Here is a 14,458-nt window from a genome sequence, read left to right as displayed (position 1 = left end):
AAGGGGAGGGTACACAAGGAGTCTAGAAAGTGCCGGGGAGGAGCTAGTTGTTCCTTACTGTTCATCTTGTCCTGCTGTCACCAAGGTTGTCCTCTTCAGAGCCCTGATTTGTGAGACTCCCTATGCCTGGAAGCAGACAGCCATTCACCTGCCGCAGATCTTCATGCTTGGAGAGTCCTGCCCCTCCATCCCTTGACCCGATTTCTGACATAGAGGCTAGCTCAGCCTGTCCTTCATGATGACTGCATTGCCTCAGCTCCGATGTATTCGGAAATGTCCATTTCGGCAATGAATAAGATCCTGTCCGTCTGACTTGCCAACTAACAGGTTGTGCCATTTGTTCTTCTTGTCTTTTTATCTGAGACTTTAGTGATGACGTTTAAAAGGACCTTTGAAATGAAATGGCTTCCAGACTAGAAATGCTGGCATCCAACCTCCCTCTTACTGGATAAATCTAAGAGCCGTGTTTCCTGATGTTCATATAATATTCAAGTACGTCAGGAAGAAAACTGAGGACCAGTTCTACTGAGAGTTCTCCAGGGGTCACCCTGCTTGGGTTGGGTATTAAGGGGACCACACACTGCACGAACTGGTAACACTAAGACTAGAGCACAAGCCAGGTGCAGACGTGCTCCCCAGCTTACGTGTTCCCATGCCCGTGTGCATACATGCTCGAGTGCCTATGCATGGCTCTGGCTCTCAGCCTTCCTAAAGAAAAGGCCAGAGCAGCTTCTTTGGGGTTGATGCCCATGAGTGTTGTGTGTTTCGGGATTCATGGGTCGTGAGAGCTGGGGAGGGGGGCACTGCTGTTAGTGCTCCCCGGTGAGTGTGTGGGAGGGTACTGCCGAGGAGCTGCATCTGTTGGCCGTTTATGTGCATTTTCTCAGGCTGGAAGACATGTGTTCCTCATTACAACGCGATCCGTGGCAATGCCGTGCTGGGGCCTCCAGTGCAATCTGGATTTTTATTTATTTTTTTAAAGGCAAGGAAATTTATCTTTTCCCTTGTGTCTTCTGTGCTCACTTCTTATTTAACGCAGACACAAAGTTCACATTTCTTGCATCAAGGACCCTCTCGGCACCACACTCTAAAATGTGTGTAAAGTGAACTTTGTGTTCTTAGACCACATTTTCATCCATCTCCAGGCTCAGTGCTTCTCCCTGGCTTCTGCCTTTGCAAAAATTACTTCCTCTGTTGTCATGGCATCAACGTGACGGTCACAGCCTAGTGGTGTGTGGGAAAGGCATGGGATTCTGGCACACACTGTCCAGTCATTGCTACCACGCCAATGGATCCTGAGTGCCAGGGTACAAATTAGAGCTCAGTGGGACCAAGGACAGAAGGGACCTGAGCCTGTGTCAGCGCAAGGAAACTGGATTGGAAGGAGAAGCCAGGGAAGAAAAGGTTTCCGATACTCAAAAGTAGAAGGCAGATTCTAACTTGGAAAATGGCCACGAAAACACGCCTGGTCTTAGTCACCAGTACTGCCCCGTGTCACTGAGCGGTCAGTGTCTCTTCCTTAGTTCCTCAGCTGATTCCCCAGGTGTATTGCCCATCATTATCTCAGTAATGTGGACCGTCAGACCACTGTAATCATCGTGTTAGACAAGACACGGTCCCTAGACGAGCATCTGAAGGAATAACTTACAGATTGGCTGACTTTTGTGTCGTCTTGAGAGAGTCTCTAGGGCACTGTGGTGACTCTCTCTCTCTCTCTGTAAATAAGAAAAAGAATGATAGCTTGATTCTAGAAACAGACTTTAAGTCCCGTCTAAAGAACATAGAGATGCTGTGGATTGTTCTAGCCAGTTCAGTCACAGTCGAGCTAACAGTCTGTTTTTTCTTTGCTTCTCAAGTAGTCTGCACTTCTGGCCCAGTGTGCTCACTGCCAGCTCCCTGGTCTGACTTTCTGCACAAAAGTGCTTCTGCATCAGCTCTGGATAAGTCTGGTACAGTGTTAAAGCCTGCCCAGCTGGCCTCCAGCTATAGAAGCACAGCCTTCAGGGTTGTCTTTCTTACATAGTAACGATGCCTCCGCTTGCAACATGTCTACATGAGCTGGAAATCAGTCCTTTGCTGTAGACATTTCTCTTGGAGTTACGCTTATCCTAAGACATCGTGGCATAGTTCGTGTGTCGCATGTTCTTCAACACACCCGCAGTGGACACGAAGACAGAGTCATGATCATTAGCCAGGAACTATAGGTTTAGCTCAGTGAAACACTGTCTGCCTAGGAGCGAGACTTGGGTACTTCCCCTGTGTGCTCCCTCTCTCCCTCCCCCTTCCTTCTACCCTTCCTCCTACTCCCCCTCCCTCTCCCTCTCATTTGGGGATGCTGCAAGAGAATTTGAAATGTGAGACAGAGATTTACTGGAAGGTCTCCCATGTTGAGTATGTGCTTCTTGTGGTGGCCGTGCCTCCTCCCCCGTGAGTCGGCTGTCAGCTATTGTCCCGTGTGTGCTTCATTGATGTGCTGTGGGGTGAGGGAAGCCTGAACAGCATTTGCCTGTGCAGTCCCAGCTGCTCTTCCCACTGCAAGCCTTGAAGTAGATCATCTGACTCCATTTCCCCTGTATCCCTCCACGCTGTTTGCAGCTTCTTTTTTTCTATGCAAAAGCATGAATATTGCCTAATATTTATTAGGTTGTATTTACAATAGCCTTCTTTACAACTGCCTCACCTAACAGAAGGAAAATCATTGTCATTTTACACCTCAGGAAGTTTTACACCTAAAGCAGAAGGCAGCCATGGATTTAAAGATACTTACACCATGCAGGTGACAGGCAGGGTTGCAACTCCAACCTCATCACCTGCCTGCAGCTGTCTGTAAGCAGCCTCCTCAGCAAATGCTTGCAGGACCCCCCTGCGTGCCAGTCAGGCCCCAGCCCCCAGGTCACATATGTCCCCTCCACCCTACTTGTATGCTATTGAGACTGTGAAACGAAAAGAAAAATTGTAGATTTGGGTGAGGCGTTTTCAAGCTCAGAGTGTGCAGTATTTAACTCTGGAGTTTGCTAGAGACCCTCAGCAAGCCAAGCGTTGCTCCAGCACACTGACAGTCTCGGCGACTTTCTCCCATTATGAAAGTCAGGAGAAAGCTGGAAAAAGCAAACAAAGAAACCCTTAATCTTCCTTAGTCTGCAGCTAGCAGGATATGACCCCTTTCTTCTTACATTTTTAAGTGCTTTTATTAATCACAGATGTCCAGATCCACAGACTGAGAGTGGGAAGATTTCCCCTCCCCTTGGCTCTGGCCCCCTGTGCTGAAATCTTCCCTCTTCTTTGACTTTTTCTCTATCTCCATTTTCAAAGGAATCTGTGATAGCCATTGTATGAACTCAGCCAAGACACCACGTACCTGAGGATTCCTCCTCAGACCGGCCCCAGCAGATAGGGTGACTTCCCTATGTGCACACCTGCATGGGGTATTAAGCCCGCTAGAATCTCTTTATCCTGAGGTTTATCCTTTTTAATAAGGGACAGATTTCTTCTAAAATAGAAGTAGAATGAGGTCATTGTCTAGTTTGTTTCAGCCATGCTTTTTTAGTATTGCCTAGACACTGCTAGGCTTGCCATTAGCTCACATTGCCCATGAATTCTGGGTATTGTTGGGACACTCGCTGTTTGTATAAATACAATGTCCTCGTTTCTGTGCCACCAGGAATCCCAGATGCCACAGCTTACTGCAGTTAATAAAGCCGTTTCATTTCACTCCTGGTGTTTCTTCAAGTGCCAGTGCTGCCCTATGGGGTGTGGAAACCTGCATCACCTCTGAGAGAACCTAGCCCAGATGCAGGCTTTCTCTGACACCCGTCTTAGGTCCTCCTTCTATGTCCAAAGTAAGTGGATTCTTTTCAGTTAAAAGAGGAAGGTCAGTCCAAACCAGGCATTGCTAAAGGCTTTCCTGCAGTCGTGCTGTGGCGAGGAGCAGAGTTGGGAGCAAAGGCGAGGAACTGGAAATGCAAAGCAGGTGTGTCTGCCAGAGCTGCAGGGCCAGCTTGGTCCCGAACCGTCTCTGCCCTGTGCAGTTTCCCCTGCTCGGTGCTGCTCACACGCACCAAGCCTGAGCTCTGTGCTGAGGAAAAGCCAGTGAGTGACACAGATCACAAGAGAGAGGTGTCTGCTTGATTTGGTTTCCATATAAGTGAAAATTCACAAGTGTGTATGTGCTTCACAGAAGGTAGAGACCACCCGTAGTTATCACAGAACTGACCACAGTCGGCCAGAATATCTCTGTCCACGTTGGCAGTCCTGCATTATCAGTGTCCTTGGGATGGGCAAACAGAAATAAGGATAGCCTGTATCCAGTTCATTGGCTCACCTAGTCATTATTATTCTACACATACTTAGCCGCAAGATGTACCAAGCGGCCTGTTGGCAGTTAAGCTCCTTCCCATACAGTGTCTCCCTTGTCTCCTGAGGATTCTCTCTGGTAGACCTAGCCATCCACATAGATCCTGCACAGGCAGGCGATCAGGGTACCTGAAAAGGGGGGACAAGAGCCTCACCATTGCTGCTGTGTTGTTTCTGGGCAGCAGGCACTTAGGGTTCAGGTTTTGTCACCTGCTAGTAGTCCCTTGGCTGCGGTGGCCACCAGGGCCTCCTGAGGAAGACAAGTGTGCTACCAGTCAGTCGGGTCCTTCCGAAGGGACTGCACTGTAAGCTCTGTGCCGGGTGTGCCCACTAGAGAAGATGCATCAGGGCTTATGATGTCATTCAAAGTGTGTACCAGTGTAGTGGGTCTGCTTACCATCTGATTTATGCACTGCGTCATGTCCTAGCACAGAGCAGTTATGCAGCCTCTGATGATCTCCAGATCGAGGCAGAGAATTTGGGTACTTTAAATCACATATACACATTGTGTTCTTGCAAAGGATCAAAAGCGTGAGGAGTTTGACTTTATGTTTATGAACTGGGAGCGAGTCCCACGCTGCTACACAGAGAAGCCTTGCGTCGAAATGAATGAATGAATAATAAATAGCGATCACGTGCACAGGTATGCGTGCACGCACTGCATGTCACATGCGCAGGCTACTACTTAGCAGGCATTGATTAGTTCTGAACCAGTTTGCCTTTGGGGAGAAAAGTGCAAATTTTGTTTGTGTTTTGAGGCAGGATTACTTTGTGTAGCAGTCCTGATTGTCCTGGAACTCACTTTGTAGAGCAGGCTGGCCTCGAACTCACTAAGATTCACCTGCCTCTGCCTTCCAAGTGCTGGGATTAAAGGTGTAGATTTTTAAACATGAATGATGCGGTGTCATATGCTCTATCAGCCTGTGTCTTGAGCAGAGAATTAGATGAGCATCAGCTGTCTCAAGTAGTGTAGCCCTCACGGGAGTTGTTGACACTTCATGAGCACCAGGCTACACGCTAGCTTAGTATCTACAGCATGCAGTGAAAGGTCTCTGGTCCGTGAGGCAAAGAGCCTGTACAGGTGTGCATGGAAGAGAGTGCTTTCAGGGATTGTGATACATATTTTAAGACTTCAACGGGTCTAAGAAAATAAACACATGGCCAGTGGTCATCTTCATTATTGCATCTCCCGAAAGAAATCAGTTCTGCGTCGTTTTGGCAGAGCCCTAACGTCAGGTGCTTGGAAAGTGGCCACTCAATTCCTGAAACATTTCACCTAACTCTGGATTGGTTTAAAAGACTTTCCTCTTGGAAGTCCTCAGCACTGACTTAACTATGTTTAAGTGAGAAACTCGGTCTAGACACCCTTTCTGTGGAGCATTTTGGTTAACTGAAAAGGCTTTCTTTTCCCCTTTGGTTTAAAAAATTGTTGTCTTTGTTTGATTGCTAGTATTTACTCAAGCATATGCGGTAGCATTGCTAAGTTGCCAACAAAGAAACTGTATTATCCATGAGCAAGTAGCTATTCATCTCCTAGGCTCCCCATAGCCATGCTCTATGCTTCATCGAGTTGGTGCTGGATGGCAGCCTTTACAGAGGGGTGGATGCTAGTGTCAGAGTAATCTCTTTGCTTGGGTGGGCGGGTCAGATGGATAGCAGGAAAACAGACAGTGTGTCCAACTAAATATATTTCTTTGACTAATTAGTTTATGATAAGTGATATAACTACCACTTTAAATTTTTTTCTCTAAGTTCTTATTTCCTGATTTTATTAATCAAGCAAATGGTTAGAAATAATTTTAAATTATGTCTTCTGGTATCCTATAGTTTAAACCGTTATTGGCTTATTTATTTATATGTACGGGTGTTTTGCCTGCATGTATGTCCGTGCCCCATGGCTGTGCCTGTATTTGTGGAGCCAGAGGAGGGTGTTAAAGCCCTTAGGACTGGAGTTGGTTGTGAGCTTCCGTGTGAATGCTGAGAACCAAACTCAGGTCCTCTAGAAGCAGCTGGTGCTCTCAAGCACTGTGCCGTCTCTCCAGCCTCAGTTAAGACATTTTAGATCTAAGCATCTGAGTTGTGGTAGCACATAGTTTTGTGATCCTGGCTCTTGGGAGGTAGAGAGGGAGAATCAGAAATGCAAGGTCATCCTCGGCTCATCTAGCAGGCTTGAAGCTAGCCTGTTCTACAGAGACTCCATCTCAAAGACACACACGTCAACATGATTGGATCTGTGTATTCGCCACACTGGTCTTTAGGATTGGTGATGTGTCAGGTACTTTCGGAAAGGAGCAGTGTGTCTTTAGAAAGGCCATCTGTAGCAGAGATCCAGCCTGACAGCCATCCTAGAAGAGAGCCATGTCAGCCCTCTCCCTCCTCTTGGTTTCAGCATCTGGAGGAAGACGGCAGTGTAGGTTCCCAGCAGCTCACCTGAGAGTCTGTTAAGCTGGGGACCACCAAGCACAGTGACTAAGTGGCCTAGACTTGGCCCCAGTGCCAGGGACCTTTTGTCCTGTTCAGTAAAGGCCTTCTTTTTCCTTCTCGTCCCATAGACTCACTCTCTGTCTCCAGTAATGACGCCAGTCCGCCGGCCTCTGTGGCTTCTCTTCAGCCCCACATGATCGGAGCGCAGAGCTCACCAGGTCCCAAGCGTCCGGGCAACACCCTGCGCAAGTGGCTCACAAGCCCTGTGCGGAGGCTCAGCAGTGGCAAGGCTGATGGGCACGCCAAGAAGTTGGCCCACAAGCACAAGAAGAGCAGGGAGGTCCGGAAGAGTGCGGATGCTGGCTCCCAGAAGGACTCCGACGACAGCGCTGCCACCCCACAGGATGAGACCATCGAAGAGGTAGGTCTGTGGGATTGACTTACAGCTGCTGTCACTGATGTCATTGGAGCCCAGAGGCTACAGCCCTTCTGATGCTTTGTTTCAAGTTAAGAGTAGTCGCTGTCTGGGAAGTAATGGATCTGGTTTATTGGAAGCCCCAATACTGCATGGTGTCATTTAGGTTTCTGGTTTGCAAACTGTTAAGTGCACGGACAGGCTAAAAGACATGGTTAGAAATGCCCGTTGACAGCTTTTATCCACCATGCTGTCACTCTCCACCTCATTCCTGTGTCACCAAGGTAGAGAGAGGACGTCAAGGATTTTTTTTGCTTCCCCTTTTATCCCAGGAGGCTCTGAGTTATGCTTCAAGAAATCATCTTTCATGTCCCCAAGATGACCTCAGTACTGACAAGGGCCAGTGGGAATTTTAACTTGGGCTCAAGTTCTGCACCAGCTCAAAGAAAGAAAAAGGCGATGACAAACAGTGTCACTTTTGTTTTATTTTATTGTGTCATGGGTTTTCTTTTTATTTTCTTTTTTCCTCTGAATCCATGGTCTCTCACTAAAGCTAAAACTCAAAACTAAAACTTTTTATGTAAGTCAGACCAGAGGAAATGAATATGTGTTTGAGTCTGGCCCTGCTATGCTCTTCTGAGTAACTCGAGGGCCCAGAGTCTAACATGTAAACAGTGCTTGGTTTTCATGGCCCAGCTTGAAGGAACAACTGTTGGTTTGATTGTAGAGAGGACGGAACGAGGGCCTCAGCAGTGGCACGCTGTCCAAATCCTCCTCCTCGGGCATGCAGAGCTGCGGAGAAGAAGAAGGAGAGGAGGGTGCCGATGCCGTGCCGCTGCCCCCACCCATGGCCATCCAGCAGCACAGCCTCCTTCAGCCGGACTCGCAGGATGACAAGGTAAAGGACAGCACGCTCACCCAGGCCAGAGACCGAGCCCTGCCCTGGCTTCCACGCCAGGAGGGGCAGGGATGTGGGAGTAGGCACTGGAAGCCTGGCGTCTTCCCAGCAGCCAGCTTGTTCTTATCTCAGAAGTATGAATAATAAGTCCGTTTAGAACAAACACTAAGCCAGCACTTGCTGCTCTCATACCACGTGATCATGTAAATGAGTTCAGTGTATTTCACGGATGCTTCAGCAATTGCTGCTGTTAAAGTAATTTTTAACATATTGCTTAGAGTCCCCGAGAGAGGAGGAGTCTCCTGTAGCCTGTCTTTCAGCACACAGTAGACCGTCATGTTTCCTCCATAATAGTTCTTGCACGTGGCTTTCTAGTTAAAATAAGGTGATATTGTTCCCCGGTTACTTTCCCCACATGGGACTAGAACCCCAGCAAGTGCATTGTTACCAAGTGTTAGGAGGCACCTGAGCCTTGAGGCTCCTCCTGGATCGTATGACACCTTCAAGCCATATCGGTCGCCATTTCCCTTCAGTTGTTACATCATCTTAGCTTATTTTATCCACTGCAGTAGTAAAAATCTCAAAAATGCACTATCAAAAAGGGAAACCTAATACATGAAGCTTGCACACTCTCTGCATCCTGGCTCCACCGTGACCCTCCCCATTTTTAGGACTAAAAATAGAGCTAGGAAGTCACTGCTGGGTTTTTATTGTTGTTCTTTTGTTTTGTTTGGCAATACTTAAGTCTTCCAAATGAAATAGATGTGCTTTCAACACTTTTTTCTTCACATTTTTCCCTGTTCCTTTCCTGACTCTCTTGATGTGTCAGTCACTTGCTGGATTTGTCAGCCTTGGTTTGACAACCAAGGATGGACGACAGGCAGTGATTGGGGTTAGCAAAGCCACCACACTCAGTGCTGAGTTTTAACTCACAGCACATGGAACCCACGACCCATGCAGCCGAGCCCCGCCAGGGTGCTCTGGTTCTGAGTACACTGGTTGTGAGCTGGAGAGCCATGCTCCAGTTTGTCCCGTGTGTAGGCCAATCTGAGAGAGACAGCGAAGGTTTTCAAGCCTTTTATGTAGCGACTGGCCAGGGAATAAGCGACGTGGGTGTTGGGACAACTTGTGAGCTGTTTTGTAACAGTCTAAATGAATAGGTTTTCCAAAGCAAAACAAATAAAATTTTTAAAATCTGGTGGTTATCCAAGCAATGGGGAGCAGGCTTTGCTGGCTTATTTTCCTCCTTTAAAAGATTGAATTGCTAGAGTCTTGTTTACTGGAATCATCTATTGCTTACCATGAAGCCTGATTGGGTATTATCAGTAGCAAAGTCTTCTTTTGCAGAAATCTAGTAATGCTCCCAGACAGTGTATTATCTTGAACTAATTTTCCGTTTTGTTCTGTTTTCTCTTTTTGTAAACTTTCATTGCAGCATTATGTTGATTTGTGTTCTGTGTCTGTTTTGGCTCAGTTTCCTTACCTTTCCATTTGATTTTTTTTTCTTTGTTTTGTTCATCTCATATTCCAAATTTCATTCGAGCAAACCAGTGTTTGTTTTGTAAAGTACATACTTTGGTCCACATATGTAAAAGCCCGTTGTAAAACTGTATCTGTCCGCTGTGAGAAATGCATCTCTGGGACAGCCAGCCGCGTGTCGCATGCATCTCCGCTGGCCTTAATATGAAGCAAGGTTCATATTACCTATGCCCCTCAGACCCCAGCTACTCTCCAGCAGAAGTAATCTGCAAACAGTGTTTGCTAATTACTGAATCTCAGCTCAGTAGCCCGTTCCTCAGATTCCCTTACTGTCACCCCGTGCCGCCCTCGATCTAGCCATAAGTGGCATCTGGTAGCTTGTGAGGCTTCCGCTCTTCTGTCCTCTGCAGTAATCATTGGGGAAATGGATGGCACAGGAAATGGTGAGCTTGTCCCCCTCCGCCGTCTGGTCACTGCACCCTTTCATGATCCCATAAACACAGTCAAGCCATTGTTAGCCTCCCCGTTCTGTTTCTTGATTATGTGGGGAGTCAGCCATTAAACCTTAAGCCTCCCTCCCTTCCTCTGACCGGGTTCTATTTCTCCCTTCATAGCCTAGAGCCTAAGGCAGCACTCGCAGAGTTACAGTTTAGGATGCCCCCGTGCCCAGTCACCATTCTGAAAAACATTACAATGTTACATGACTGTGGATTAAAAGCAGACATTGTCTGCTTCCCACATGTATTCTAGACAGGTTTTATTTAATGTTTCATGTCAGAATATTGTAAATATAAAAGGATGACTCTAAATAAATGCAAACAAAGACAAACTTGTGGTCTTTTTGTCTGGACTTACTTTAAAAAAAAAAACTGGAGTTTGCAAGGGAATTTGCTCTCTGTCCCGTTACTAACATGAAACCTCTCCTCCCTATTCTTTGTTGTGACTTCTCCCATAGGCCTCTTCGCGGTTACTAGTCCGCCCCACCAGCTCTGAGACTCCCAGTGCAGCTGAGCTTGTCAGTGCGATCGAAGAACTCGTGAAGAGCAAAATGGTGAGTAAGGTCTCCCCATCGGGTGTTAAGTTTGCAAGTCCCTGCTGCCTGTGCACGGAGGTTCGCCTCTGCTGGGGGCTGCTCGGGTATAATGTGGCTACACACTTCTCTCACTATGACCAGGACTGGATCTAGGGGTCTGCTCTAGCGTCCTAAGGTTCATCGGTGGCTGTGAAGGACTCCCAGAACTCAGAAAAGATGTGACTCTTAACAGTTGCAGTTTATTGCATGAGAGGACCAGGTTCAAATCGCCCAAGAAAAAGGTCACAGGGCAGGATCCAGGAGAGTCCAGGTCCCACCCAGTACTTGTGTATCTTTATATGAACAAATCACACTTATGGAGCACAGCACAGAGAGCATTGATTGACAGCTACAGTGGTTTATCTGAGCCTCTGTATCCAGACTTCTAGGGGATGCTCAATTATATTTACTGGTCAACTAACTGCTTGGCTGACCTTAGAGCATCTACTGAGATGCTCTGTGAAGTACGCCACCCCACATACACACAGAGCATACGTGCAAGTGCACGCTCACACACAAAATTTCATTTAAAGAAGGACTTGTCAAAGACCTTCCTGTAAACCATGAGGAGTAAAAGAGGATCTCATAAGTGATGCATCAAGCATCCCTGAGGACATCCCTTCAGCTTTGTGTGAGAGCTTCCTTCTCTCTCTCTCTCTCTCTCTCTCTCTCTCTCTCTCTCACACACACACACACACACACACACACACACACACACGTGTGCATTTGTGTAAGGGACCAGTGGGCACCACAGCCAGGGTGACCATCCCAACTGTCACAAAAGCATATGACTATGTCTCCATCAATGCGCCCTTCTTGGTGCCATCTCAGGAAGATCACTGCTGAGGACAGGCTGCCAGAAGAACCCCAGACTCAGCTGTTCCAGCTTGGGCAGCTGGTGCAGTTATAAGGGCCTTGTCCCTGTGGGCAGAGATGAAGTCTGGGACGACTCCTTTGCTCTCTTCTATCTTCCTCTTTTCTCCTTTTTCTCATTGTTCAAATGAACAGAGTTCCGTCTAATGAGCCCCAACTGTCTAAACAGCAGAGGGCGAATGTCCTCTTGGCTCCCTGTCATCACCCACCTGATCCATGCACATGACGCAAGCCCTGAGACTCTGGAAGAACGTGTACTTCTAGTAAAGGTCAACTGCTATTTATTTATCAGAGTGCAATTTTTGGAGCAGGCTCCATTTGTTAGCTAACATGGTGTCCTGATATTTCATAAAGAAGAGCCCTAGCTGGTGTGATTTTTTTTTTTTTTTTTACAGCTCAGTGGGCTTCCTTTATCAAGGTTGCGCGTGCGGGCCTGTGTCATCCAAGCTCTATGATGATGGAGTCTGTTCCCTCTTATGGAAGAAAGCAGGACATGTATTAGCAATGTCGCTTTACTAATGGCAAGCTAAGGCAGTGATGCTAAGTGTTCCTGCACTTTGGTTATGTTTGTTGAACCCATCTTTTTTCCAGCTAAACCATTCTGTGGATCTAGCTGGAAGCTTTGAAGGGTTTTTAAATTGCTGTAATCCCTAGACAGTAGGTGAATCAGGTGAAGAAAGAGAATTGGCAAGCACCAATTAGAAGGTCACCAGTGGGTGACCAGTGTCACATTAATCAACAGTATTCAGCTCAAAGATCTTTTGAATACCTTCAAACTCTGCATGAGGTTCTAGTGGTAAAAGCACATGACCAGTTTCCTGCAGCAACAGAGAGGAATGTTACACACCACACACACACACATACACACACACTCATTGATTAATATTCCAATTTTTGTGTTTACCCAGATCCTCTGACTCAATATTAATTGGTGGTGGTGGTGGTGGTTTTGCTGTTTTAAAGATTTATGTTTTTATTTTACATATATGAGCGGTCTTTTGCCTTCATGTATGTATGTGCACCACATGCATATAATACTTGGAGAGGCTGAAAGAGTTGTCTAGAACTGTTGTGTGGGTTCTGGGCCTATAGACCGGGTCCCCTGCAAGAGCAACAGACGCCCTCACCTACCACACATCTCTCCGGCTTCTTCAATGTTTCTTAGTAGCGCAGTCTGATTTGTTGTGAGAGATTGTGTAATTTCTCAGTCACATCCTTTGTATCTTATGACTTAGATTTTTCTTACCCCAACATCAACCCTAAATTTCTTCTAGGCGCTGGAGGATCGTCCCAGCTCGCTGCTTGTTGACCAGGGAGACAGTAGCAGCCCCTCCTTCAATCCCTCAGACAATTCCCTCCTCTCGTCCTCCTCACCCATCGATGAAATGGAAGAAAGAAAATCCAGCTCTCTAAAGAGAAGGCAGTAAGCAACGCTGCATCCTCCCCACCCCCAATTTCCCCCACCCCAACTGCAGCACCCCAAAGTCAAGAGTAGAATATACCTCTGAGTTAGACAAAGGAAATCCAAGGCCTCCTGCCAAGACAGTGTGCATGTTCAAGTGTGTGTGTATTTGTGAGTGGGATGTGTGTGTGTAAGGATTTGGTAATCCATAGCTATAGTTTCTATTGTTCTCCATATCTGTTGTGCTTTATTAATAACTCCCCACCCAAAATTCATGGCCTCTTATCCTTAATTATTATTATTACATATACACGCACATAAATATGTAAATACAGCCTGCTGAGTTCAGCTAATGTTGCTTATGTGTATATGATTGCGGAGTTGACCACTTGGTATTGGTTAACCAACTGAAGGGGCTGCATTCCCCAGGACAGCTAATCTTCCCTTTCTCGGCTCTCCTTAGTTTCCTGTGGTTCTTTGACTAGGACTGGGGCCCTGTGCTTCTCCCCCCCACTATCATAGCGGGATCACTGCTGTCCCTGTCCAGGGCTTGTGTAGGCAACCATGCTGTTGAGGGATCAAGAGTGAAGTTTCCCTGACGTTTCTAGGAAACACAATTTGGCAACAGACTTCCTTGTCCTCTGGCACATAGAACCTTTTCACCCCTCTTCTGTCATGTTCCCTGAGCATTAGAAATGGGGGTTGGGTCGTAGATCTATCTCTTGCAACTGGGCGCTGTCAATAGCTGTCAATTGTTCTCTGCATTCTGATCAGCTCTGGCTTTCTAGAAGGGTCTCCATCTGCTGCAAACTTTTTCAACAGGACGTGAGTTAGACATACCTGAGGGCATAAGACTAAGTATTTGGGATGCAGTTAGGAGTTACATTGGTTTAGCTGAGGGATAGTAAGACCCTAAGACCCTTAACCTCACAAACTCCAGGTCATTGGCTAGGTTTCCAGTGCCAGGCATGGGTTCTTTCCTGCTGTGTGGTCCTTAAGTCCAGTTACACAGCTGCTGGTTACCTTGTGTCGTTCTTGCCGTGTTGTGCGTCATATTGTTGTCCATGAGCATCAGGAGGGTTACCGATTGTGTCTCTCCCTTGACAGCTTCCATAGCACCGATTGTTACTATGAAATCTAGCTCTCGGGTAGAGGCTTTCAGGTCATTCAGCTCAAGTCCTCCAAGTCCTGTGTCCCCAGTGAATGGTGGCTTCAGCAATAGAGACTTGTCTTTAATGTCTGGGAGGCAACCAACCCCAGGGAGTGTTCTCTTTCACTCTTTCAAAGTCCCCTTGGTTGTTACAGACAGGTACACTTAAGGGTGATATACATACTTTAGATATCTGAAATAGAAATTTTTTTCCTGTATGTCCACTGGAGCCTAAAATGACTTAATTAAAAAAACAGCTGTACCCCCTAATGTCATACCTTCATAACAGACTTGGGCCTATGCTTCTCACTGTTTTCATTTTATGCCATCGTCATACCTGTATAATGTATGTGCACACACATTATACCTGTGTGTGCTCGTGTGTCCATCAT

General features: G+C 46.8%; 1 protein-coding gene across 2 annotated transcripts in view; it reads left to right on the top strand.

Moving 5' to 3' along the window:
- Trio (trio Rho guanine nucleotide exchange factor) overlaps nt 1-14,458 on the top strand; it is a 287,626-nt gene that overhangs the window by 238,803 nt on the left and 34,365 nt on the right. For both annotated transcript variants that reach the window (XM_026783734.1, XM_005356663.3), the window contains exons 35-38: nt 6,906-7,198; nt 7,920-8,090; nt 10,525-10,620; nt 12,789-12,937. In XM_026783734.1, the coding sequence (XP_026639535.1) occupies nt 6,906-7,198; nt 7,920-8,090; nt 10,525-10,620; nt 12,789-12,937 (709 nt within the window). The remainder of the gene's footprint in view (nt 1-6,905; nt 7,199-7,919; nt 8,091-10,524; nt 10,621-12,788; nt 12,938-14,458) is intronic.

The sequence above is a fragment of the Microtus ochrogaster genome, chromosome 19 (genome assembly GCF_000317375.1).
Source record: "Microtus ochrogaster isolate Prairie Vole_2 chromosome 19, MicOch1.0, whole genome shotgun sequence".
NCBI lineage: Eukaryota > Metazoa > Chordata > Mammalia > Rodentia > Cricetidae > Microtus > Microtus ochrogaster.
This window is presented reverse-complemented; position numbering and strand designations above follow the sequence as displayed.